This window comes from Phyllobates terribilis, unplaced genomic scaffold, assembly GCF_046119375.1.
Source record: "Phyllobates terribilis strain yellow unplaced genomic scaffold, ASM4611937v1 Scaffold_1__5_contigs__length_1240528914, whole genome shotgun sequence".
Classification (NCBI taxonomy): Eukaryota; Metazoa; Chordata; class Amphibia; order Anura; family Dendrobatidae; genus Phyllobates; species Phyllobates terribilis.
Window position 1 is genome coordinate 570,892,794 of NW_027362761.1, and position 25,595 is coordinate 570,918,388.

Genomic DNA, 25,595 nt, shown 5'->3' on the forward strand with positions numbered 1-25,595 from the left:
GATCACTGTGGCTGAGCTCCAGAGATGCAGTAGGGAGATAGGAGAAAGTCAACTATCACTGCGGCCCTCTACCAGTTGGGCCTTTATGGCAGAGTGGCCCCACAGAAGCCTCTCCTCAGTCCAAGACATATGAAAGCCCGCATAGATTTTGCTCAAAAACACATGAAGGACTCCCAAACTATGAGAAATAAGATTCTCTGATCTGATGAGACGAAGATAGAACTTTTTGGTGATAATTCTAAGCGGTATGTGTGGAGAAAACCAGGCACTGCTCATCACCTGCCCAATACAATCCCAACAGTGAAACATGGTGGTGGCAGCATCATGCTATGGTGGTGTTTTTCAGCTGCAGGGACAGGACGACTGGTTGCAATTGAAGGAAACATGAATGCTGCCAAGTACAGAGATATCCTGGATGAAAACCTCTTCCACAGAGTGCTCTGGACCTCAGACATGGCCGAAGGTTCACCTTCCAACAAGACAATGACCCTAAGCACACAGCTAAAATAACAAAGCAGTGGCTTCAGAACAACTCTTTGATCATTCTTCACTGGCCCAGACTGAGCCCTGACCTAAATCCAATTGAGCATCTCTGGAGGGACCTGAAAATGGCTGTCCACCAACGTTCACCATCCAACCTGATGGAACTGGAGAGGATCTGCAAGGAAGAATGGCAGAGGATCCCCAAATCCAGGTGTGAAATACTTGTTGCATCGTTCCCAAGAAGACTCATGGCTGTACTAGCTCAAAAGGGTGCTTCTACTCAATACTGAGCAAAGGGTCTGAATACTTATGACCATGTGATATTTCAGTTTTTCTTTTTTAATAAATTTGCAAAAATGTCTACATTTCTGTTTTTTTCAGTCACGATGGGGTGCAGAGTGTACTTTACTGAGAAAAAAATGAACTTTTTAAAATTTACCAAATGGCTGCAATGAAACTTTCCGTACCCACTGTATATGTATTCTATGTATTTATCACCAAGCATTTTCTCTGGACTTAAGCCTAACATTGCATTTTGCTTATTTTCATATATTTGGCTTGATATTCTTATTTTCACATATATTATGCACCAATGCTCCTTTTTTACGTTTTATTATAGAACCAAACTTAGATTATGTGGAGATGTAGTCTCCACCACCTCCAGTTGCTTCGTTTCTCACCAGATTATGGCCTGCTATCACTGGAGGACTTACAATGTTGCCCTCTCCATTACACTCTTTACCCACATCCCATATCCTAAAATACAGCATAGACGCTGATGGCATTCTCCTCTCTCTATAGTGCATGTGTCGGACCTCCCCCGGCACTCGATCCACAGTCATGCCCCTCCTATGACACACAGGCCCAACCCCCGGCATACCGTGATCCAATTGGTCGCACCCCTTTGTGCCCCACATGACTGCCGGATGTATTTAAACAGCGCGGTCCCGGCAGATACTTAGTGCTTTCTCCATATACCATACATAGCGGTGGATACCATACATAGCGGTGGACACCGCAGGTTCTTTTCCCAATGTTTCTCCTTATTTGTGTTTTATTTTTGCATCATGGCTTTTCCAGATCCTTTGTCTTTTTTGTATATACTACCCTATTGTCCTGTTTATAATATATTATGCTAGATGTGTCTACTTCAGTTTTCACTATATGTCCTCTGGTTACTCTTCTTTTTATTTTTTCTTTCTCTTATGAAATGTTATTTACATTGTCTCTTGATTTCACTGAATACTATGTATAAGATTTTTTATTCCAGTGTACTGATGAAGGTCTGCTGTTCAGACCGAAATGTTTATTCTGGAATCCTGTTAATCAATAAATAACATTATTTCACCATATTTGAGTGCCAAGTCTACTTTCTAGCAAATCAAAGAGTAGACCGTCTGGGGAAACGCCATTCACATGGTTATCTGTCATTGATCTTAACATTACATTGAGGGTGCCCCATTTTCCCTTTATATCTGTGCCATATATTAACCATAAGACTGTGATCAGAAGTGTAGTCGACCAACTCAAAAAACTAGAAGGCCTAAACTAAAGAGGAGACCTTCTGGAGAAACGCCATTCACATGGTCATCCATCATTGATCTTGACATTACATCGAGGGTGCGTCATTTCCAGCTCCTTATAGTAATCATAGGACTGTAATCAGAAGTGTAGTCGACCAACCCAAGAACCTAAAAGATCCAAATCAAAGAGGAGGCCTTCTGGAGAAACACTATTCACATGGTGATTTGTCATTGATCTTGATATTACATAGAGGGAGCGCCATAACTGCTATTGCTATAAATTAAAGGGTTCTCCCACCATTAAACACCACATTTATTGTATAGATCATGAAAATGAAACAGTGTTTGTTATTTACAGACTGAAAAAAATTATTTAAGGAAGAGTTCTGATATTTAATTATATAGTATGGAGCCAACTGGTTGAGGGTCTACCTAGCGTGCTGTGTGATGTATGTGCCAAGTCATTCTCCAAGACTTTGGTCTCTTTTAAATGATCCTCTGTACACTTCAGAGCAGTCAAAAGAGATGATTTCCTGCCTTCTCATCAGGTAAGGAGCGGAGTTTTAGCAATGGCATGACAGATTTTTTTCTGCATGTATGGCTCATTCAGACTTCTGATTTTCACGGACGAATGATATCCATGTTTTTGACGCATAGCACTTGTACCTGTGATAGTATATGGGGCTATTCACATGTCTGTGATTTTTTCTCTCGGTCAGCGGAAAACTGTGGAGACATGTTCAATTTTGAGGGTCACATCAAAATAGGCAATGCAAGTAAAAGGGTCCGTGAAAAAATCGGACCGCACTTGGATGACATTTGAGTGGTGTCCGATTTTCACAGACCTTCAAAATGAAGAAGGTGGAGAAGCTTTTTTTTTTTATTTCTCCATGTACGAGAAAAATGGATGACACTCGGATAACACTCTGATCAAAGTCTGATCAGAATAATCAGTCCATTTTTTCCATCTTGCACATGGATAAATCGGATGCATGAATGAGCCCTTGGAGTTAAGGCAGGGATGTCAAACTCAAACGCACAGAGGGCCAAAATGAAAAACTTGAACAAAGTCACGGGCAAACCAGTATACAGTATAATGGGACCCACATAGTCCTCCATACAAAATAATGGCCCCAGATAGTCCTCCATACAGAATAATGGCCCCACATAGTCCTCCATACAGAATAATGGGCCTCACATAGTCCTCCATGCAGAATAATGGCCCCACATAGTCCTCCATACAGAATAATGGGCCCCACATAGTCCTCCATACAGAATAATGGGCCACACATAGTCCTCCATACAGAATAATGGGCCCCACATAGTCCTTCATACAGTATTATGGGCCCCACACAGTACTCCATACAAAATAATGGGTCCCACATAACCCTCCATACAGAATAATGGCCCCACATAGTCCTCCATACAGTACTATGGGCACCACATAGTCCTCCATACAGTATAATGGCCCCACATAGTCCTCCATACAGAATAATGGCCCCACATAGTCCTCCATACAGAATAATGGGCCTCACAAAGTCCTCCATACAGAATAATGGGCCCCACATAGTCCTCCATACAGAATAATGGGCCCCACATAGTCCTCCGTACAGAATAATGGGCCCCACATAGTCCTCCATACAGAATAATGGCCCCACATAGTCCTCCATACAGAATAATGGGCCTCACATAGTCCTCCATACAGAATAATGGGCCCCACATAGTCCTCCATACAGAATAATGGGCCCCACATAGTCCTCCGTACAGAATAATGGGCCCCACATAGTCCTCCATACAGAATAATGGCCCCACATAGTCCTCCATACAGAATAATGGCCCCACATAGTCCTCCATACAGAATAATGGGCCTCACATAGTCCTCCATACAGAATAATGGGCCCCATATAGTCCTCCATACAGAATAATGGCCCCACATAGTCCTCCATACAGAATAATGGGCCCCACATAGTCCTCCGTACAGAATAATGGGCCCCACATAGTCCTCCGTACAGAATAATGGGCCCCACATAGTCCTCCATACAGTATAATGGGCCACACATAGTCCTCCATACAGAATAATGAGCCCCACATAGCACTCCATACAGAATAATGGGCCCCACATAGTCCTCCATACAGTATAATGGGACCCACATAGTCCTCCATACAGTATAATGGGCCCACATAGTCCTCCATACAGTATAATGGGCCCCACATAGTCCTCCATACAGAATAATGGGCCCCACATAGTCCTCCATACAGTATTATGGGCACCACATAGTCCTCCATACAGAATAATGAGCCTCACATAGTCCTCCATACAGAATAATGGGCCCCACATAGTCCTCCATACAGAATAATGGGCCCCACATAGTCCCCCCTACAGTATTATGGGCCCTACATAGTCCTCCATACAGAATAATGAGCCTCACATAGTCCTCCATACAGAATAATGGGCCCCACATAGTCCTCCATACAGTATAATGGGCTCCACATTGTCCTCCATACAGAATAATGGACCCCACATAGTCCTCCATGCAGTATTATGGGCCTCACATAGTCCTCCATACAGAATAATGGACCCCACATAGTCCTCCATACAGTATTATGGGCCTCATATAGTCCTCCATACAGAATAATGGGCCCCACATAGTCCTCCATACAGAATAATGAGCCTCACATAGTCCTCCATACAGAATAATGGGCCCCACATAGTCCTCCATACAGAATAATGGGCCCCACATAGTCCTCCATACAGTATTATGGGCCCCACATAGTCCTCCATACAGTATTATGGGCCCCACATAGTCCTCCATACAGTATTATGGGCCCCACATAGTCCTCCATACAGATGGTGGTTCTGGTGTTGCGGGCCAAATAAGACTACCCTGCAGGCCACATTTGGCCCACGGGCCAGAGTTTGACATGTATGAGTTAGTGCTTAGACTTTTCTTAGGGTGGCAGCTTGCTGCAACAGAACGCTTCCACCATTGGTTTGTCTTAAGAAGAGCTAAGCCCAGGATGGCAGCACCAGGACATAATGGACTGTTCCTACTTATCAACTTGCTTCTAGATTTTACGTTTGCAATTTCTTTAACATCAGTAATGACACAAACTGATAAAATATGCCAGGACGTACATAGCAGAACATAAAATGCAGAACCCCCAGCCTCCGACGTGAAAGCAAACTGACAAGTCTTCCGATAAGGAAATCAAGTTCTCTTGCTGCACAATTAAACTGTCTCCATAAAAGTCTCTGCTACGTCTTCATTAGAGGGAAGGAGATGTATAATACATAAGAGGAGCGGCTGTTATGGAGAGAAGCAATGTTACTACAAGCTGCTAAAGTATAGTGTTGCAAACAGAGCTCACAAAACATGATGGTGAATCCAAAAAGGTAACATTGTGGGGAGTAACGTGATATGCAACCAAGCTTATAATTAAAGATGTCACATTTGCTTCACTGCTTTAGGTAGGAGCAAAATACACAGACAGCACTTTTTCACCTTGCAACAGCTAATTAGGATTTCTCAAATTATTGCTTCTCTACAAATCCTAAAACAGCCGTCTGTGTGAACTGCGGCTTTGGGCAAAATAGCTTTACATTGTGTGGAGCGCACGTATCGGGAACAGCTTCCATATGACAGACGAGTTCACCGTTGTTCCTTATTGACGGGTCGAAAGGAGAAAGTTAGGAATTCTAATTTTAAACTTCAAACAATGGGCTCTAAGTGGCATAAAAATAAAAAAAATCTCATCCACTGATTCCCCGCTGCTTCTCAGTACCCCAGCCTGGGTCATCTACCACTCTTCTTGCTTCCTTCTTGCGTGGTTCCTCTTGGAACAGGAAGAGAAAAAAAATAGCGGAGGGACCCTGGCAGCGGTAGAGAGGAGCAGAGGGTGATTGCTAGTTGAGAATATTTTTTTAATTGTTACACCATGCTGGACCAAGCAATGGACATCCCCTATAACACGCCTTCTAGGAGATAGACTACAGTACTACCAAACTTTGCCTAATCAATTTCGTCAGCCTTCACCGATATCATAGTACTCTCATACAATTACGTTATATATAGAGAGCGTAGAGCCGTGCAGTGCCTATGTTAATAATGTAGCATGCCAAATCTACTACTGTAGAGAAGATTTAAACAAGCTCCCACTGTGGATTTGAGCTTTGCCACACAGAAGGTCTTTCCATGACACTTGGTCCACTTTTCCACATGTTTCCACTTGTGCAGTTCCACATGTTCTAATAGTACCAAGTGGGATGCAACCAACCAAAGCTGGGTCCCCCACTCTCCAAGGGCCCCATAGTTGCTGCGTGATCTACCTGTATAGTACTGTATGTTCCAACTTGGTACAGGCTGTCATCTAGTCCTGGGAATCTGCCACATTCACAATAGACCCCCTGACGAAGGCAGCTAAGCCGAAACGCACGTAGGGCAGAGCAGGAGCTGGGCGTGGGCATCTTTACCGTGTGTCTGTAAGTATGGAACTCTCCTCAGGTTGTTTAACGGGTTGATCCCTATCTAACTAACGCTGCCACTGGGACTTATAATTCCATTCATGGCTCTCAGGACCACACCTGGGTTGGGTCACTATTTTGGTCACATGTGCCTATACATGCTTGTTTAGCTTGTCACTATATCCTTTACAACCTGCCAGATACATGTGGTATTCCTTTAGGATGAGTCCCATAGTGGCTATTTTGTGCCACAAATTATTTATACATACAGAGTTATATATTTACCCGCTCCCTGCTCTTATGCTCTTCTATTGTTTTTAATTGTGTCCCTGATTGTTCATCATCGTTTCCATTTTTGTGATATTTCCCTTAATAAAGATTTTCAATTTTTCATTATTTGGGACGCTTCTACGAAGTCTTTTGTGCTCTCTTTGTCCTACAATAGAGAGGGGGTATATCCTTTTTTCTTTTTGGAAATTCTTGATGCTTGCAGATACTCGGTTGTTGATTCTTGTACATACTCTGCTGTTGATGCTAGTAGATATTCAGCTGTTGATTCTTGTAGATATTCAACTGTTGATGCTAGTAGATATTCAGCTGTTGATACTTGTAGACACTCGGATGTTGATGCTTGTAGATACTCGGCTGTTGATTCTTGTAGATACTTGGCTGTTGATGCTAGTAGATATTCAGCTGTTGATACTTGTAGACACTCGGATGTTGATGCTTGTAGATACTCGGTTGTTGATTCTTGTAGATACTCGGCTGTTGATTCTTGTAGATACTCGGCTGTTGATGCTTGTAGATATTCAACTGTTGATGCTCGTAGATGCTCGGCTGTTGATGCTTGTAGATACTCGGCTGTTGATATTTGTAGATACTGGGCTGTCGATGCTTGTAGATACTCGGCTGTTGATGCTTGTAGATACTCGGCTGTTGATGCTTGTAGATACTCAGCTGTTGATGCTTGTAGATACTTGGCTGTTGATACTTGTAGATACTTGGTGTTTAAAAGCCATCAAGGACTGAGCTGCACAGGAGTGCAGTTGGATAGGCGGGCCCTTGGTGGCTTCCCCCCACCCACAGCCAGTGACTGACAGGTCTGCATATGTGTATTGGGAGAGACCTATAAGTCACTAGCAGTAGGCCCTTGCTGGCTTTTAAAGTGTCTTAAAGGTTCTTTTTAAATAATAGTTTACCAAAAAAACTAACTTCATAATTTCGGGAAAAATTCTTACAAAAAAGTTCATAAGTGTTACAATATATCCAATGGATTGACCATGTTAGATCTTTGTAGTAACTAACTTTTCGGCCTACTCGACAAACCATTTGGAAAAGTTGGAATTGGGCACCTGGTTGTAATTCACGCCTTTGGCCCAAGTAAGGGAATGGTACAGAAAGTGCTTTGTGTGCGAGACAACGGGGGCAAAGCCACTGGTGCAGGGGAGAAATTGGGGATTTATCAGCTCCATCTATCAAACTGTTGATCCGTCTGAGTCTCGGTCAGTAGAACGTACGCTGGAAAATGATGGAGTTTGGCCCCAGTACTTTTTATGATGACACTTTCTGACTTGTGTATGGGATGCGGGTGGTTATAAGAGACATTGGGGGGATATATTAGTACAGTTGGAGGATGCATAGGGTAAAGACTTTGGAATAATTTTGCAAAATGGTGCACTTGGCATGATAAATTTGTCACAACTTGCCAGTCAAGTTGTACTTTTTTCCCTTCTATAGACCACCTCGTGGCTTTAATGCTTGTTCACTGATATATTTTTTGCCAGTTAGTCTTGCATCGAATTTGGTGCATTTTACAACTTCATAACTACATTTACCATAGTGTCGATGTAAAAAGGGAGCAAAAAATGAAAACAAATTCTTTATCCGCTTATTAATTATTTTTGTATTTGACGCTCGCCATGTTCTCCATCTCTGCCTTTGATTGTGTCAGATTTATAGCTCAGTTTTCTCCTTAAGTCTCCTCCAAGGTCCCTCTACCCGTGTGTTTCTTTAATAAAATGAAATCACACAGTCTACGGTCCTTCTCCAGTGATGAATATATCTTTTCGGAGCGAGTTCCCCAGAGAAGACATTTTCGAAATTCTAACATTACAATCCCATGACTTCATTCTGAGACCTTGAAGACCGGGGGAATGGAGTCATCTGTTCTCTTTTTCCACATCCTTTAGGCTAGATGACAACAAAACTTAAGTCCGATACTAAGGATATCACTACAGACGATTTCTCAGGGAAATTCCCATTGTAAGAGCTTTTCTCACTGTGGCGCACAATATCAGAGGTGAATCTACATGGTGTACACCGGCAGCGCTCACTCTCCAGCCCTGGTGCTACATAGGAAGACTCCAGCATTAGTAATGGCACAAGGGGGTCCTGTTATACATTTTGCCCTGGGGCCCGGAAGCTTCAAGTCACCCATCTGAAATATAACTCACGGATGATAAAATATTGTGGAAACATCAATGAAATAAATCTAAGTACTAGATAAGAAACGTCAGCGGTTTCAGCCATGTTATGAGGTCTTGATCACAAATATTAGAATATCACTATAACCTTCAAAGCGATTTGTTTTCATATCTCCTACACTGCCATCATTGTGTTATACAAATGGTAATACTGTAGGTGTCTGATTATCACCCTCTCCGACCTGTCATTATGGCATAAAGTAGCAAACAAAATGATAAAGTAGTGCACGCTGTCAGCAGGTAGGAGTCCAGGGGGCGGTCCTAGGCTCCTGAGGAGTCACAGAGTTCTGGCATGACTGACATTCTACAGGCTAGGATAGTAGGATACATCATTGGCATCTTTCTTTTTTCTCTTTTCAATCTTTCCTTTTTTTTTTCTCCATCCCTCCATCCCTCCCTACCCCCAATTCCTCTTTCTTTTTTTTAATTTTTTTCTCTTTCTTTCGTTCTTTCTTTCTTTCCTTTTTAATTTTTTCATTTTCTCTACATCCCTGCCTACTTTTTTAACTTTTTTCTTTCTCTTTCTTAATCTTTATTTCTATTTTCCTTAATTCTTTTCTCTTTCTTTCTTTTTTTCTCTCTTCAATATTTCTTTCATTTTCTCTACATCCATCTCTAACTCTTTTCTCTTTCTTTCTTTCATTTTCTCTCCATCCATCTCTCTTTTCTTTCTTTCTCTTTCTTTTCCTCTCCATCCATCTCTCTTTTCTTTCTTTTTCTCTTTCTTTTTCTCTCCATCCATCTCTAACTCTTTTCTCTTTCTTTCTATCTCTTTCTTTTTCTCTCCATCCATCTCTAACTCTTCTATTTCTTGCTCTCATTCATTTTCTCTCCATCCATCTCTAACTCTTTTCTCTTTCTTTCTTTTTCTCTCCATCCATCTCTAACTCTTTCTTTCTTTCTTTCTTTCTTTTTCTCTCCATTCATCCTTAACTCTTTTCTCTTTCTTTTCCTCTCCATCCATCTCTAACTCTCCTTTCTTTCCAATCTTTTATTCATTTCTCTACATCCCTCCCTACCTTTTTAACTTCTATCTTTTTCTTTATTTTTATCTCCATCTCAATCGCTACCTCCTTTATTTCTTTTCTAGGTTTCTTTCCTTGCTTCCTTCCTTCTTTCTTTCTTTCTTTCTCTCTTTCTTTTTCTATCACATATTCAGATGTATGTTCTGAAATGCGTCTGACTAGGGCTACGTTCCCCGGATGAGTTTTTGGTGAGTTTTAGATGCTGCATACTTCCTGCACCTATTAAGTACATTAGGTCACTTGCGTTTTTATCACATTTTTGACACTGCCTTTTTTTTTGTCTATTGTTGATATGTTATATTATAAATAAAGCTGCTTTGTTTTTAATACTTCCTGGTATTTGGCTTTGACAAAACTTTATTGATACAGTTATGTGACGATTACCGGTGTCTTTGATGCGTTTCTGCCGCGCACGAGCGTTTTTTTACCTTTGGATTTTTCGCACCTAATACAAGTCTATGGGGAAAAGCCGCGTAGAAAACTCATTGTATTCGCAAGAGAAATCGACATGTTGTGGATTTGAAACTCGCACCGCAGGGTGAGTAAAAAAGAAACACAGTGGGAACAAGATTTCTATACATCTCTATAAATCCCACCCACTGTAAGACGCTGCAAAAATACACAGCATCAAAAACTGACCAGATGTGCGCACACGGCCTTAAAGAGTTTTCTGCCCCTTAATACAAGCAAAATCTAACCAGACCCCAATACTTAATAGTAAAATAATAATAAAGATAATAAAATATGTGAATAAAAATCAATGAGATGAGATGAGTGACATCATTTTGCAATATGGATCCACTGAGGCCAAGGTAAAATTAAGGTTTGGAATATTTTTTACTCTATTTTTCAGATTTATTTTTCGGCGGTCTTTAAATCTCAACCATGAGTAGTAAAAGGTCTGTAAAGTAAAACCAATCTCGGACCCAGCACAACTGTCGAGGAGGAAATGTGCATTTGTAGAGGCTCAGGAGCTGGAATCGTTAATGCGCTCGCCGGAAATAAATAAATAAATGAGGCCGGCAAACGTTGCAGGAGGGGAAAAAAAAAAAAAAAATTCATTGAGATACAGCTGTTTTATACAGGCTGACACCTGGTTTATCAAGCACGCAGCTACTGATGCACTCACATCTCCGCTGCTCGCTCAGATACCTCGCTGGAAAATAAAGATGTTCTTTCTGCAATCTATGTAAATTTTCTCGAATAAATCCGTTGCGCAAATCTCTTTGAACATGCAAATCCATAAATCATCATTATGCTGACAAAGACGGGAAGGATCTCGTGAAAATGAAGGCTCATTTTATCCCAAAGCCCCTGCTCAGGTATGGGGCTGTGAACTTCGGGCTCCTTTCCAAGTGCAATACCAGAGTTTTCACTGCTTAAGATTAGCGCCGACGACGATTCTCCTGTGTTTTGTAATTAATCAATTGGGCGTTTGGTCAAGTGATTTCTTTTTTTTTTTTTCTTTTTTTTTCTTTTTTTTTTTAGGCGGCTCTTAACTTTTTCACCTCTGGTGTTAATTAGGAAATGCTCCGTGGAGCCACTAATGAGTGTTGTTTCTGGTGACCGGAGCAAAGTGAAAGGGATCAGGAGGGTAAGTGTGGCGAGAAGCAGAAAGGCTTTCCCCCCTTGTATTTACACGCTCCCACGGTGCTGCGCTCCTGGGAGTCTCTGGCTGTCAGCGAGCCTCTTGTACTGACTTTATTAGGGGGGAGATTTTAATATTTAAAATACAGAAAGGGGGTAATTATGAGGATTTGTGGAATAAGGGGCTTTGTCCTTAATTCAAGCCAGTGGGTAAAACCAAAATCTTAAAGCGAAACTGTCCATTCTGCCCATTACTCTGTGCATAGGAGTCCGGTAGGCGGTCCTTCTGTCAATCAGCCAGTAAGACCGCCCACTGGACTCCTAAACCCAAAATAACTTGTAGTGTAAATCTCCTAATCGTGGAAAATAAAAAAATAAGTGAAATTCACATTACCCATTCTCCAATGATTTCCAGGTTCCCTACTACTTTCTGCTCCATCCGGATGGACATGTGACCGCTGCAGGCAATCGTAGGCCAAAGTGATTAATGCATCACTGTTGGTCACATATCCATTTGCGACAAACAGGATGCACTCAGTCCATCTCTAAACTTGCTGTTTGGTTCAGACGAACAAGTGACTGCTGCAGCTAATCACTGTCTGCAGTGGTGACCAAAACCTCAAAGCTACAGTGGTCACATGCCATTCAGATACTGGTGGGAGACAATTACAGTGGTGACATGTCATTCGGATACTGGTGGGAGACACATACAGTGGTGACATGTCATTCGGAAACTGGTGGGAGTCACATACAGTGGTCATACGTCATTCAGATACTGGTGGGAGACACATACAGTGGTCAAATGTCATTCAGATACTGGTAGGGGACATGTACAGTGGTCAGAAGTCATTTGGATACTGGTGGAGGACACATACAGTGTTCACATGTCATTCAGATACTGGTGGAGGACACATACAGTGGTCCCATGTCATTCAGATACTGGTGGGGGACACATACAGTGGTCAGAAGTCATTCGGATACTGGTAGAGGACACATACAGTGGTCCCATGTCATTCGGATACTGGTGGGGGACACATACAGTGGTCACATGTCATTCGGATACTGGTGGGAGACACATACAGTGGTCCCATGTCATTCGGATACTGGTGGGGGACACATACAGTGGTCACATGTCATTCGGATACTGGTGGGAGACACATACAGTGGTCCCATGTCTTTCGGATACTGGTGGGAGACACATATAGTGGTCAGAAGTCATTCGGATACTGGTGGGGGACACATACAGTGGTCACATGTCATTCGGATACTGGTGGGGGACACATACAGTGGTCACATGTCATTCGGAAACTGGTGGGAGACACATACAGTGGTCACATGTCATTCGGATACTGGTGGGGGACACATACAGTGGTCACATGTCATTCGGAAACTGATGGGAGACACATACAGTGGTCACATGTCATTCAGATACTGGTGGGGGACACATACAGTGGTCCCATGTCATTCGGATACTGGTGGGGGACACATACAGTGGTCATATGTCATTCGGATACTGGTGGGGGACGCATACAGTGGTCACATGTCATTCAGATACTGGTGGAGGACACATACAGTGGTCAGAAGTCATTTGGATACTGGAGGGGGACACATAGTGGTCACATGTCATTCAGATACTGTGGGAGACACATACAGTGGTCCCATGTCATTTGGATACTGGTGGGGGACACATACAGTGGTCACATGTTATTCGGATACTGGTGGGGGACATGTACAGTGGTCACATGTCATTCGGATACTGTGGGGGACACATACAGTGGTCACATGTCATTTGGATACTGGTGGGGGACATGTACAGTGGTCACATGTCATTTGGATACTGGTGGGGGACATGTACTGTGGTCACATATCATTCGAATACTGGTGGGAGACACATACAGTGGTCACATGTCATTCGGATACTGGTGGGAGACACATACAGTGGTCACATGTCATTCGGATACTGGTGGGAGACACATATAGTGGTCACATGTCATTCAGATACTGGTGGGAGACACATACAGTGGTCACATGTCATTCAGATACTGGTGGGAGACACATACAGTAGTTATGTGGCGCCCCTGCGGGTTCAGTCGCCACAGAGGTACTGCATCTCACCTAGAGGTGTGGTATCTCACTCTCAGGTAAGGATGGAGTACTGCCCGGGACCCTAACACCTGCATCCAACACTACACTACTCCAGATCAGCAGGAGGAGCAAGATGCACTGCTGTGCTGCTGAGCCCTGTCCCTGGCTGGAGTGGGGGGAACCAAGAGAGGGGGAACCATGTAGTGGGTGTGGGTGGAGGAAGCAGTTCAGGGGAGCACTTGAGAAGGAGGATATAAAAATTGGAAGCCATCTTGGGAGTTGAGTTTAGTCAGACAGTCTGAGAGAGAGAGCTGGGAGCAGGAGCTCTGGAGGAGCTCTGCTCAGGGAAGAGGGCCTAGTGAGAGAGGCCCAGGACAGACTGAAGAGAGGAGAGGAGCAGGAAGGAAAGCTCCAGAACAGAAAGGATCCCAGGGGCACGGGCAGTGCGGATGACACCCGTGCGCCCGAATCTACCAGGACGTGGAGGGATCAGGCCGCAGAGAGGGGACCGGTCCCTAAACTAGCAGAGTTCTTCAAGTCTCAGCTAGATAACCGGAGGGTGCAACATTTCAGGTGCTGCAGCCAGCAGCCACATCTAAATCGCTAAAAAAGTGACCATAGAGGACCCAGGGGACAGAGTAGACGTCGCCCGACAAGGTCCGCGGTCACTGGCTTGGGACTATGGGTGTGAGGCGCAGGGCAGGAGGGTGAGAGCCAGCGCAGGAAGTCGACCAGAAAAGGCACACAGAAAGGGGTCCCGTTTAAGTACTCCTGAGAGACGTGAGAGTTGCTGAACCCCACCCTGAGTAGACACAGGACGATGTGGGAGGTTATACACCGGTAACTGCAACCTGGAATCTTGGCAAACTGTGAGTAAAACCCTGAAGACTGCACCCCACTGTCTCTGTGAATAATTGCTGCGCCATCACCGCACTACACTGTAACAGCAACATCTATGACATCCCCACTACACTGCCCTGGAGCTTTGCTCTACCTGTGGAGAGCTGAACCAACTCTGCTGCATTAACAACAGCTCCAGAGGACCTGCTCCGCATCGGCGGCTCCATATAGCCGCATACCACAGGTGGCGTCACGAACATTTCATAAAAACTATAATCCTTTTCTTTGCTCCCCCTTTAATTGACAGCCCTGGGTCAAGGACCGGGTCACCGGCACTGTGACATCTCCCCTAGCAACGACAGGCCCGGCTACCGAGTACCCCATGGCCCAGGGGGCGCGTCAGTCACATGTCATTCAGATACTGGTAGGGGACATGTACAGTGGTCAGAAATCATTCGGATACTGTTGGGGGACACATACAGTGGTCACAGGTCATTTGGATACTGGTGGGGGATACATACAGTGGTCCCATGTCATTCAGATACTGGTGGGGGACACATACAGTGGTCAGAAGTCATTCGGATACTGGTGGGGGACACATATAGTGGTCACATGTCATTCAGATACTGGTGGGGGACACATATAGTGGTCACATGTCATTCAGATACTGGTGGGGGACACATACAGTGGTGACATGTCATTCAGATATTGATGGGGGACACATACAGTGGTGACATGTCATTCGGATACTGGTGGGGGACGCATAAAGTGGTCACATGTCATTCAGATACTTGTGGGAGACACATACAGTGGTGACATGTCATTCAGATACTGGTAGGGGACATGTACACTGGTCAGAAATCATTCGGATACTGTTGGGGGACACATACAGTGTTCACATGTCATGCGAATACTGGTGGGGGACACATACAGTGGTCCCATGTCATTCAGATACTGGTGGAGGACACATACAGTGGTCACATGTCATTCAGATACTGGTGGAGGACACATACAGTGGTCACATGTCATTTGGATACTGGTGGGGGACACATACAGTGGTCAGAAGTCATTCGGATACTGGTGGGTGACACATATAGTGGTCACATGTCATTTGGATACTGGTGGGAGACACATACAGTGGTCACATGTCATTCAGAAACTGGTGGGAGACACATACAGTGGTCCCATGTCATTCAGATACTGGTGGAGGACACATACAGTGGTCACATGTCATTCAGATACTGGTGGAGGACACATACAGTGGTCACATGTCATTTGGATACTGGTGGGGGGACACATATAGTGGTCACATGTCATTTGGATACTGGTGGGGGACACATACAGTGGTCACATGTTATTCGGATACTGGTGGGGGACACATACAGTGGTCACATGTCATTCGGATACTGGTGGGAGACACATACAGTGGTCACATGTCATTCGGATACTGGTGGGAGACACATACAGTGGTCACATGTCATTCGGATACTGGTGGGGGACACATACAGTGGTCACATGTCATTCGGATACTGGTGGGAGACACATACAGTGGTCACATGTCATTCGGATACTGGTGGGGGACACATACAGTGGTCACATGTCATTCGGATACTGGTGGGAGACACATATAGTGGTCCCATGTCATTCGGATACTGGTGGAGGACACATACAGTGGTCACATGTCATTCAGAAACTGGTGGGAGACACATACAGTGGTCGCATGTCATTCGGATACTGGTGGGGGACACATACAGTGGTCCCATGTCATTCGGATACTGGTGGGGGACACATACAGTGGTCAGAAGTCATTCGGATACTGGTGGGGGACACATACAGTGGTCCCATGTCATTCGGATACTGGTGGGGGACACATACAGTGGTCAAATGTCATTCCGATACTGGTGGGGGACACAGAAGGTGTTAGAACAGGATCCTGTAAGTAAATTACTTATTTCATAGCTTTCTTAACATTCATTAAATGCCCAGACAACCATTTTAAATAAGTTAATTACTATTTATACTGAATTTTGTCCTACAATTATGTATATTAATCTGCTCAGCTCGATAATATGACGCCTGAGGAGTGAATTCTGCGTTTTAAACATGGCTCCCTTTAAGATCAAATAAGACAGAGGTGCAATAGGCCCTTGGGATTGAAGGAGCCAAGAGGAATATTTTGGGGAAAAAAATAAGACGCTCTGGAGTATAATACAGGAGGTAACTCAGGGTCAGTACAGGATCAGTAATGTAATGTATGTACACAGTGACTGCACCAGCAGAATAGTGAGTGCAGCTCTGGAGCATAATACAGGATATAACTCAGGGTCAGTACAGGATCAGTAATGTAATGTATGTACACAGTGACTGCACCAGCAGAATAGTGAGTGCAGCTCTGGGGTATAATACAGGAGGTAACTCAGGGTCAGTACAGGATCAGTAATGTAATGTATGTACACAGTGACTGCACCAGCAGAATAGTGAATGCAGCTCTGGAGTATAATACAGGATGTAACTCAGGATCAGTACAGGATCAGTAATGTAATGTATGTACACAGTGACTGCACCAGCAGAATAGTGAATGCAGCTCTGGAGCATAATACAGGATATAACTCAGGGTCAGTACAGGATAAGTAATGTAATGTATGTACACAGTGACTGCACCAGCAGAATAGTGAGTCCAGCTCTGGGGTATAATACAGGATGTAACTCGGGATCAGTACAGGATCAGTAATGTAATGTATGTACACAGTGACTGCACCAGCAGAATAGTGAGTGCAGCTCTGGAGTATAATACAGGATGTAACTCAGGATCAGTACAGGATAAGTAATGTAATGTATGTACACAGTGACTGCACCAGCAGAATAGTGAGTGCAGCTCTAGAGTATAATACAGGAGGTAACTCAGGGTCAGTACAGGATCAGTAATGTAATGTATGTACACAGTGACTCCACCAGCAGAATAGTGAGTGCAGCTCTGGAGCATAATACAGGATATAACTCAGGGTCAGTACAGGATCAGTAATGTAATGTATGTACACAGTGACTGCACCAGCAGAATAGTGAGTGCAGCTCTGGAGCATAATACAGGATATAACTCAGGGTCAGTACAGGATCAGTAATGTAATGTATGTACACAGAGACTCCACCAGCAGAATAGTGAGTGCAGCTCTGGAGTATAATACAGGATGTAACTCATGATCAGTACAGGATCAGTAATGTAATGTATGTACACAGTGACTGCACCAACAGAATAGTGAGTGCAGCTCTGGAGTATAATACAGGATATAACTCAGGATCAGTACAGGATCAGTAATGTAATGTATGTACACAGTGACTCCACCAGCAGAATAGTGAGTGCAGCTCTGGAGTATAGTACAGGATGTAACTCATGATCAGTACAGGATCAGTAATGTAATGTATGTACACAGTGACTGCACCAACAGAATAGTGAGTGCAGCTCTGGAGTATAATACAGGATGTAACTCAGGATCAGTACAGGATCAGTAACGTAATGTATGTACATAGTGACTCCACCAGCAGAATAGTGAGTGCAGCTCTGGAGTATAATACAGGTTGTAACTCAGGATCAGTACAGGATCAGTAATGTAATGTATGTACACAGTGACTGCACCAGCAGAATAGTGAGTGCAGCTCTGGAGTATAATACAGGATGTAACTCAGGATCAGTAATGTAATGTATGTACACAGTGACTGCCCCAGCAGAATAGTGAATGCAGCTCTGGAGCATAATACAGGATATAACTCAGGGTCAGTACAGGATAAGTAATGTAATGTATGTACACAGTGACTGCACCAGCAGAATAGTGAGTGCAGCTCTGGGGTATAATACAGGAGGTAACTCAGGGTCAGTACAGGATCAGTAATGTAATGTATGTACACAGTGACTGCACCAGCAGAATAGTGAGTGCAGCTCTGGAGTATAATACAGGATGTAACTCAGGATCAGTACAGGATCAGTAATGTAATGTATGTACACAGTGACTGCACCAGCAGAATAGTGAATGCAGCTCTGGAGCATAATACAGGATATAACTCAGGGTCAGTACAGGATAAGTAATGTAATGTATGTACACAGTGACTGCACCAGCAGAATAGTGAGTGCAGCTCTGGGGTATAATACAGGATGTAACTGAGGATCAGTACAGGATCAGTAGTGTAATGTATGTACACAGTGACTGCACCAGCAGAATAGTGAGTGCAGCTCTGGAGTATAATACAGGATGTAACTCGGGATCAGTACAGGATCAGTAATGTAATGTATGTACACAGTGACTGCACCAGCAGAATAGTGAGTGCAGCTCTGGAGTATAATACAGGATGTAACTCAGGATCAGTACAGGATCAGTAATGTAATGTATGTACACAGTGACTCCACCAGCAGAATAGTGAGTGCAGCTCTGGAGCATAATACAGGATATAACTCAGGGTCAGTACAGGATCAGTAATGTAATGTATGTACACATTGACTGCACCAGCAGAATAGTGAGTGCAGCTCTGGAGCATAATACAGGATATAACTCAGGGTCAGTACAGGATCAGTAATGTAATGTATGTACACAGAGACTCCACCAGCAGAATAGTGAGTGCAGCTCTGGAGTATAATACAGGATGTAACTCATGATCAGTACAGGATCAGTAATGTAATGTATGTACAGAGTGACTGCACCAACAGAATAGTGAGTGCAGCTCTGGAGTATAATACAGGATATAACTCAGGATCAGTACAGGATCAGTAATGTAATGTATGTACACAGTGACTCCACCAGCAGAATAGTGAGTGCAGCTCTGGAGTATAGTACAGGATGTAACTCATGATCAGTACAGGATCAGTAATGTAATGTATGTACACAGTGACTGCACCAACAGAATAGTGAGTGCAGCTCTGGAGTATAATACAGGATGTAACTCAGGATCAGTACAGGATCAGTAACGTAATGTATGTACATAGTGACTCCACCAGCAGAATAGTGAGTGCAGCTCTGGAGTATAATACAGGTTGTAACTCAGGATCAGTACAGGATCAGTAATGTAATGTATGTACACAGTGACTGCACCAGCAGAATAGTGAGTGCAGCTCTGGAGTATAATACAGGATGTAACTCAGGATCAGTAATGTAATGTATGTACACAGTGACTGCACCAGCAGAATAGTGAGTGCAGCTCTGGAGTATAATAGAGGATGTAACTCAGGATCAGTAGAGGATCAGTAATGTAATGTATGTACACAGTGACTGCACCAGCAGAATAGTGAGTGCAGCTCTGAAGTTTAATACAGAATGTAATTCAGGGTCAGTAGAAGATACGTAATGTAATGTATGTACACAGTGACTTACACTAACTTCATACAGTCACCACTAGAGGGAGCTTAGCATATAGATTTATACAATTGACTCTACAATAAAAAAGTATGCAATAAGCTCCCTCTAGTGGTGGCTACAAGTAGCCAGAATGTAGCTCTATGACTATGTGAAGAGATTTGGAGCTCAGTATCAGTAAACTGAAGCTTTGACCGTTAGAAAGATGTATAACTATTCAGCACAGAATCATGGACCTTTAGACATGAATAAGGACTTATGTATCATTTTAGGAAATACTCTTTAATTCAGCTGTGTTGTGATATTTTATACCTTGGTGCTACCGTCACAAACTGTAACAAACACGAGGCTCAAATCTCCCAGAAATCCATTTTTAGCAATCAATAAAGCTGCAATATGTAACATGACACATCTCATATCCGTTATATATGATACAGTATAATTTATAAAGTAATATTTAAAGGGGTGGTCCACCCTTTTCAAGCATGTTATGGAGCCATATCAAGAGACAACATCAAAAGAGGTACAGTATGCAAGCTTGGATTCCTTTATATACCCCTAATGAAAGAATATGCTGGACTATATTATACTATATTATACTGGATTCTCACTTAATTCTTAGTTAGTAGAGGGGGATCCTGTATTCAGGGTCATCATCTCTTTGCCAGAGGAGAGAGAAGTCACAGATAGCGTCGTTCCCTCTGGAGGACCTGTCCTGTCCTACGTTACATAGACATCCTATTGATGTGAATGGACACTGTGTAATGCCCAGTTTCCCCTCTGGAGGCACTGCAGGGAAACTGATCACTTACTTCCAGGTTTTCCTATAGACTGACTACCTGAAGTTTCACATTTTTGATCAACTTATTGTTAAGTCACTGTTTCTGAAAAAGTAAGAATTATCCACGGCAGAGAAACACTTTAAGGTCATCCACAAATATATAAAAAGGCCGATAGTAATAATGTCCACAACTAAAGTAACTTAAATATCCAGTACTCACTGAGGAGGGTAAACCGGGGGGCACTTTTCTAACTTTCTTTGCTTGTACCTCTGTCGGGGAGAGAGAAGTAAAAGTGATTTAATATACAATAATACACACTATATAAGACAACGCCATTATTATCAGGCCAAAAACAGCTAGTTTATGAAGGAGTTAAAGAATCAACAATTATATTTTTAGCTTATTATTTACAGAATATTAATTCTTACAACCATATAGCTATACTTAGTTGGCGAGAACTTTATGAGATATGAAGAACTCAGCAGAATTGGGTTTCAAAATATATATATATATAATTGTATTTATTTTTTCTTTCCTCTTTATTAAGAACCATTTTAATAGTCTCCATATATCACTTAATAGGATATTGGTAACTATTAGTTTGTTTATTATTATGATTTTATTGCTTTTAAATTAATGTAATTAATTCAATCCATTATTGTCAATGGCTATATAACCCTAAAGATCAATATTGACAAGTGTTACTTATAAGGGACTTATATAGAAGTCAGCATATCTTTTGTTTCCATTATTAATCTACAAAGAAAATAAAAACATAAAAAATAATAATCTTTAAAGCAGTATCAGTAGTTATCAAATGCTAAGTGTTAGAGGAATATGCACCAAACCCTACATCTCTAACATTATATATATATATATATATATATATATATATATATATATATATATATACGGTATATAGATTTTTTTTTATTATTAATATTATTTTTTATTTTTTGTGTGTTATTTGTTTATTGGTACTTCTTTATGGAATGTTAATTAGGTTTTATGTCGCCATTCTACATTGTTAAGTGAAATTTATAAAAAAAAAAATGTTTTAAGAAAATAAAAGAAAAAAAATAGTAAAATCTAAATAAATATATATATATTTATATACGGTATGTATGGTATATCTATATATATATGTATATAAAAACATATAATATGGAAACAGATATAAATATATAAATACTTAAATATATATTTATATATATACATGTATATATAGATATATCTAGATATATCTATATATATATATATATACCTATATAATATATATTTATATGTATAGATATATATGTATATATGTAAATTTATAACTATATATATATATAGATATATAACTATATATACATACACAATATAGATATATGTATATATCTACATATATACATATATATATATATACATATATATTTCTACATATATACATACATATATGTATAAATATATACATATATATACATATATATATATATCTCTACATATATATACATATATATATATAGACATACATATACATCTATCCATATATATACCTATATACCGTATATATATATACTTTTGGTTATCTTTTTTTGGTTATGGTTTTCTGTGTTCATTCTACATTGTTAAAAAAAATTTGGAAAAAAAAAACAAACAAAAACCCCAAAATGTACGCATTACTTCCCGCTCACGCAGTTTTTCCCGTAGCATCTCTCTTCTTTAAAGAAAAAAATATATCCCTAGAGATTCCTTTAGCCACCCCAACATTTTGGAAGGGAATTTTAATTCTTTTTTTTCTTCTTTCTAACTTGGAGTTAGGCGTTCTAACATATTACATTTTATTATGTTTTTTTTTGTTGTTGTTTTTGAGCTGTGTTTAGTTTTTGCTATTAATCGTTATTTTTTTTTAGAATTTTTCAGGTTAAAAGACCCCACAATTCTAGCTGTTTATTTGCAATATTTTTTGTGCGGTGCAGCTGTGATGTCACGGCGCGGCGTTCCTCCCGTATACCCCTCGCTATAGTTTGTGAAGCGCAGGTATAATAAGTGCTGAGCCAATACAAGCTGAGCCGCTGGGTAAGTGAGAAATATCTGAAGGCTCTTGTTATCGTGTGGGTCTCTGTGGGGTAGAAGGTTTATCGGAGAGTGTAACTGGATACTATTACTAGGCAGAAAATAAAGATAATACTCACCCATTGAGCTGCTGTGAAAAGGCCTCCTCCTGGAGTTATTGCTTGAATAATGATAGTACTGTGAGCCAGGCTTTGTGGGTGAGAGCGCTCCTGAATTCCCAATGTCCATGTCACCTCCAAGCAGGCTTTGCTAGAAACGACACATGAAAACAAAGTATTCATATTTATTCAAAGGCCAACATGTCCTCTATTGTTTACACAAAGCAAAAGCATAAAAAACAACATAAACCCCAAAACGCAAAAATATATGTATATTATGTATCATTCATTATTAACGCCGACGAGCCGGGAGCACCAGGTCCGGTATTGGCTGGACTATGGCGAGCTGGGGACATACAATCACCTTATTCATCAGCCGTTCTGCGCTTGCTTTAAAGACACAGAAAACACAAAAAAGGCAACATGCCAACAACATGATAGTCCATGGCACAGCAGACACTGACGGGGTTTTTTTTTTTTCTCTTTTTTTTTTTTTTTTTTTTATTTTGCCATCATGTTTCCTGATTTCATATCAGACAAGAATTGTCTGAAAAAAAAAAAAAAAAAAAAGTGAAAATAAATGAAAACGAAAAAAAAATAAAAAAGAGTCAATAGTAATAATAATCCTAAAAAAATAAAATAAATAATAATAAAAAATAATACATAAATAAAAAACACATTAGAATAAACAATAAATAAAATAAAAAACAAAACAAATTGTGTCGAATTTATTTAGTTAATAATAATATGAATAATAAAATAGAAGCATGATGATGATAATAATAAAATAAAAGGATAATAATAACAATAATTATAATAATAATAATAATAAATAAAATGATAATAAATAAAATGCTAAAATAACGGATAAAATATAAAAAAAATGATAATGCTAGTAATAGTAATAATAATAATAACGGCAAGAAAAAATAATAAATAATAATATGATAACATAATAAATAAAATGGTAATAATAGTAATAATAATAACAATAAAAATAATAATAAAATTATATTAATAGTAATAATAATAAAACGATAAAATAATACAATAATAATAACTAATAAAATGATACAAAAATACATTACAATAAATAAATAAAAATAAAAATCAAATTCAGACAAATTTAACAGAATAAAACATCAAAAGTTACAAAAAATATTTATTATTATTATTATTATTATTATTAGTTGCGGGGTGGTACAATTTTATTTTTTTTTATGTTTTACAAAAGGGTTATATTTTTTCCTAAACTGAAATATGTCCTACTATCCAGGTAGAATGATTGTTACGAGCTGATGAATATAGTTTGTTAGTAAGGAAGTTGAGGAGGAAACGTCTTTTCTAGTGAAATTTCAAGCAGGAGCAAAAAAAAAAAAAAAGAATTGCGAAGGAAGGAGGAGGCAATAAGGTTAATAAGATAAAGTTAATCATGAATTTACTATAAACTAGGATGTAACTTACCCATAATACACAAGTCCCTTGATTACACCTAGCACTGAATACATTGTACTTGTAATTGTTCTCACATGGGCGAGAGCAGGTGCAAATCCCCTCATTTATATTAAGAGCAAATTTATCATTTAAAAAAAAAAAAAAAAAAAAAAGGAAAATTTAAAATTAAGCAGCGGAAAAAAAAAAAAAATTCTAACTTTATCTTTACTTGTAATCAACTTTTACCGACTGAACTAATTACTGTACTTGATAAAGTACAGAATGTGTTTTGCCTAATCTAAATTCTAATCACCGTGTCACTCACAACAGACTTAGTAATGCTTCACTAACGCACTATTCACATGCAAAATACTCTAAATGGCCCAATTATGACTGTGCTCCTGTACCGTTAACCCACTGAGAACTGAAAAATTTCACAAGCCACTCAGCCACTACAACAAAGGGCCCTTGTCTTAAATTAAGTCAGTCTTTTTTTATTTCTAAATAGCTCAACAAAGTGGCGAGTCTTCTGCCGGGAGCAGCCGGTCAGATATGACCCCGGAGATGGGAATAGGGGGGCGGCTTGTAGGTCTCTGCAAACCGGTGACACCACAGGACGGGGCGCAGCGTATATGTACAGCAGGGACTAAACGACAGGAGGAGGAAATAAGAGATGTTACACAGGACTGCAGGTAAAGTATCAAAAGTGTGTACTGTCCTAAAGCCTCAGTGGTGGGCACAGAGCCTGGTGGTGGCAGGAAAGCTCCGCACTCCAGAGGGGCTCCGGGGGTCACTGTGAGGAGCCCCCAACTCTATAATAAAGAGATAATAAAACAGGGCAGCATTAGGTATTATACTAAAGACTCAACGGAGAGCATAATACCCCCAGAAAAGATAGGGCAGGAGGGCTCTGTGTGTATTATCTATCTATTATCTATTATCTATCTATCTATTATCTATCTATTATCTATCTATTAACTATCTACTATCTATCTATTATCTATCTATCTATTATCTATCTATCATCTATCGATCTATCTATCTATCATCTATCTATTATCTATCATCTATTATCTATCATCTATTATCTATCTATCTATTATCTATCTATTATCTATCTATTATCTATCTATCTATCATCTATCTATCTATTATCTACCATCTATTATCTATCATCTATTATCTATCTATCTATCATCTATCTATCTATTATCTGTCATCTATTATCTATCTATTATCTATCTATTATCTATCTATCTATCATCTATCTATTATCTACCATCTATTATCTATCATCTATTATCTATCTATATATCATCTATTATCTATCATCTATCATCTATTATCTATCTATCTATTATCTATCTATCTATTATCTGTCATCTATTATCTATCATCT

At 40.5% G+C, this 25,595-nt stretch overlaps 1 protein-coding gene across 8 annotated transcripts in view; it reads right to left on the reverse strand.

Moving 5' to 3' along the window:
- TCF4 (transcription factor 4) overlaps nucleotides 1–25,595 on the reverse strand; it is a 565,467-nt gene that overhangs the window by 187,181 nt on the left and 352,691 nt on the right. For all 8 annotated transcript variants that reach the window (XM_073681197.1, XM_073681176.1, XM_073681163.1 and 5 more), the window contains 2 exons: nucleotides 22,784–22,913; nucleotides 20,826–20,875 (listed from right to left, as the gene is read on the reverse strand). In XM_073681197.1, coding sequence (XP_073537298.1) covers nucleotides 20,826–20,875; nucleotides 22,784–22,913 — 180 coding nt within the window. The remainder of the gene's footprint in view (nucleotides 1–20,825; nucleotides 20,876–22,783; nucleotides 22,914–25,595) is intronic.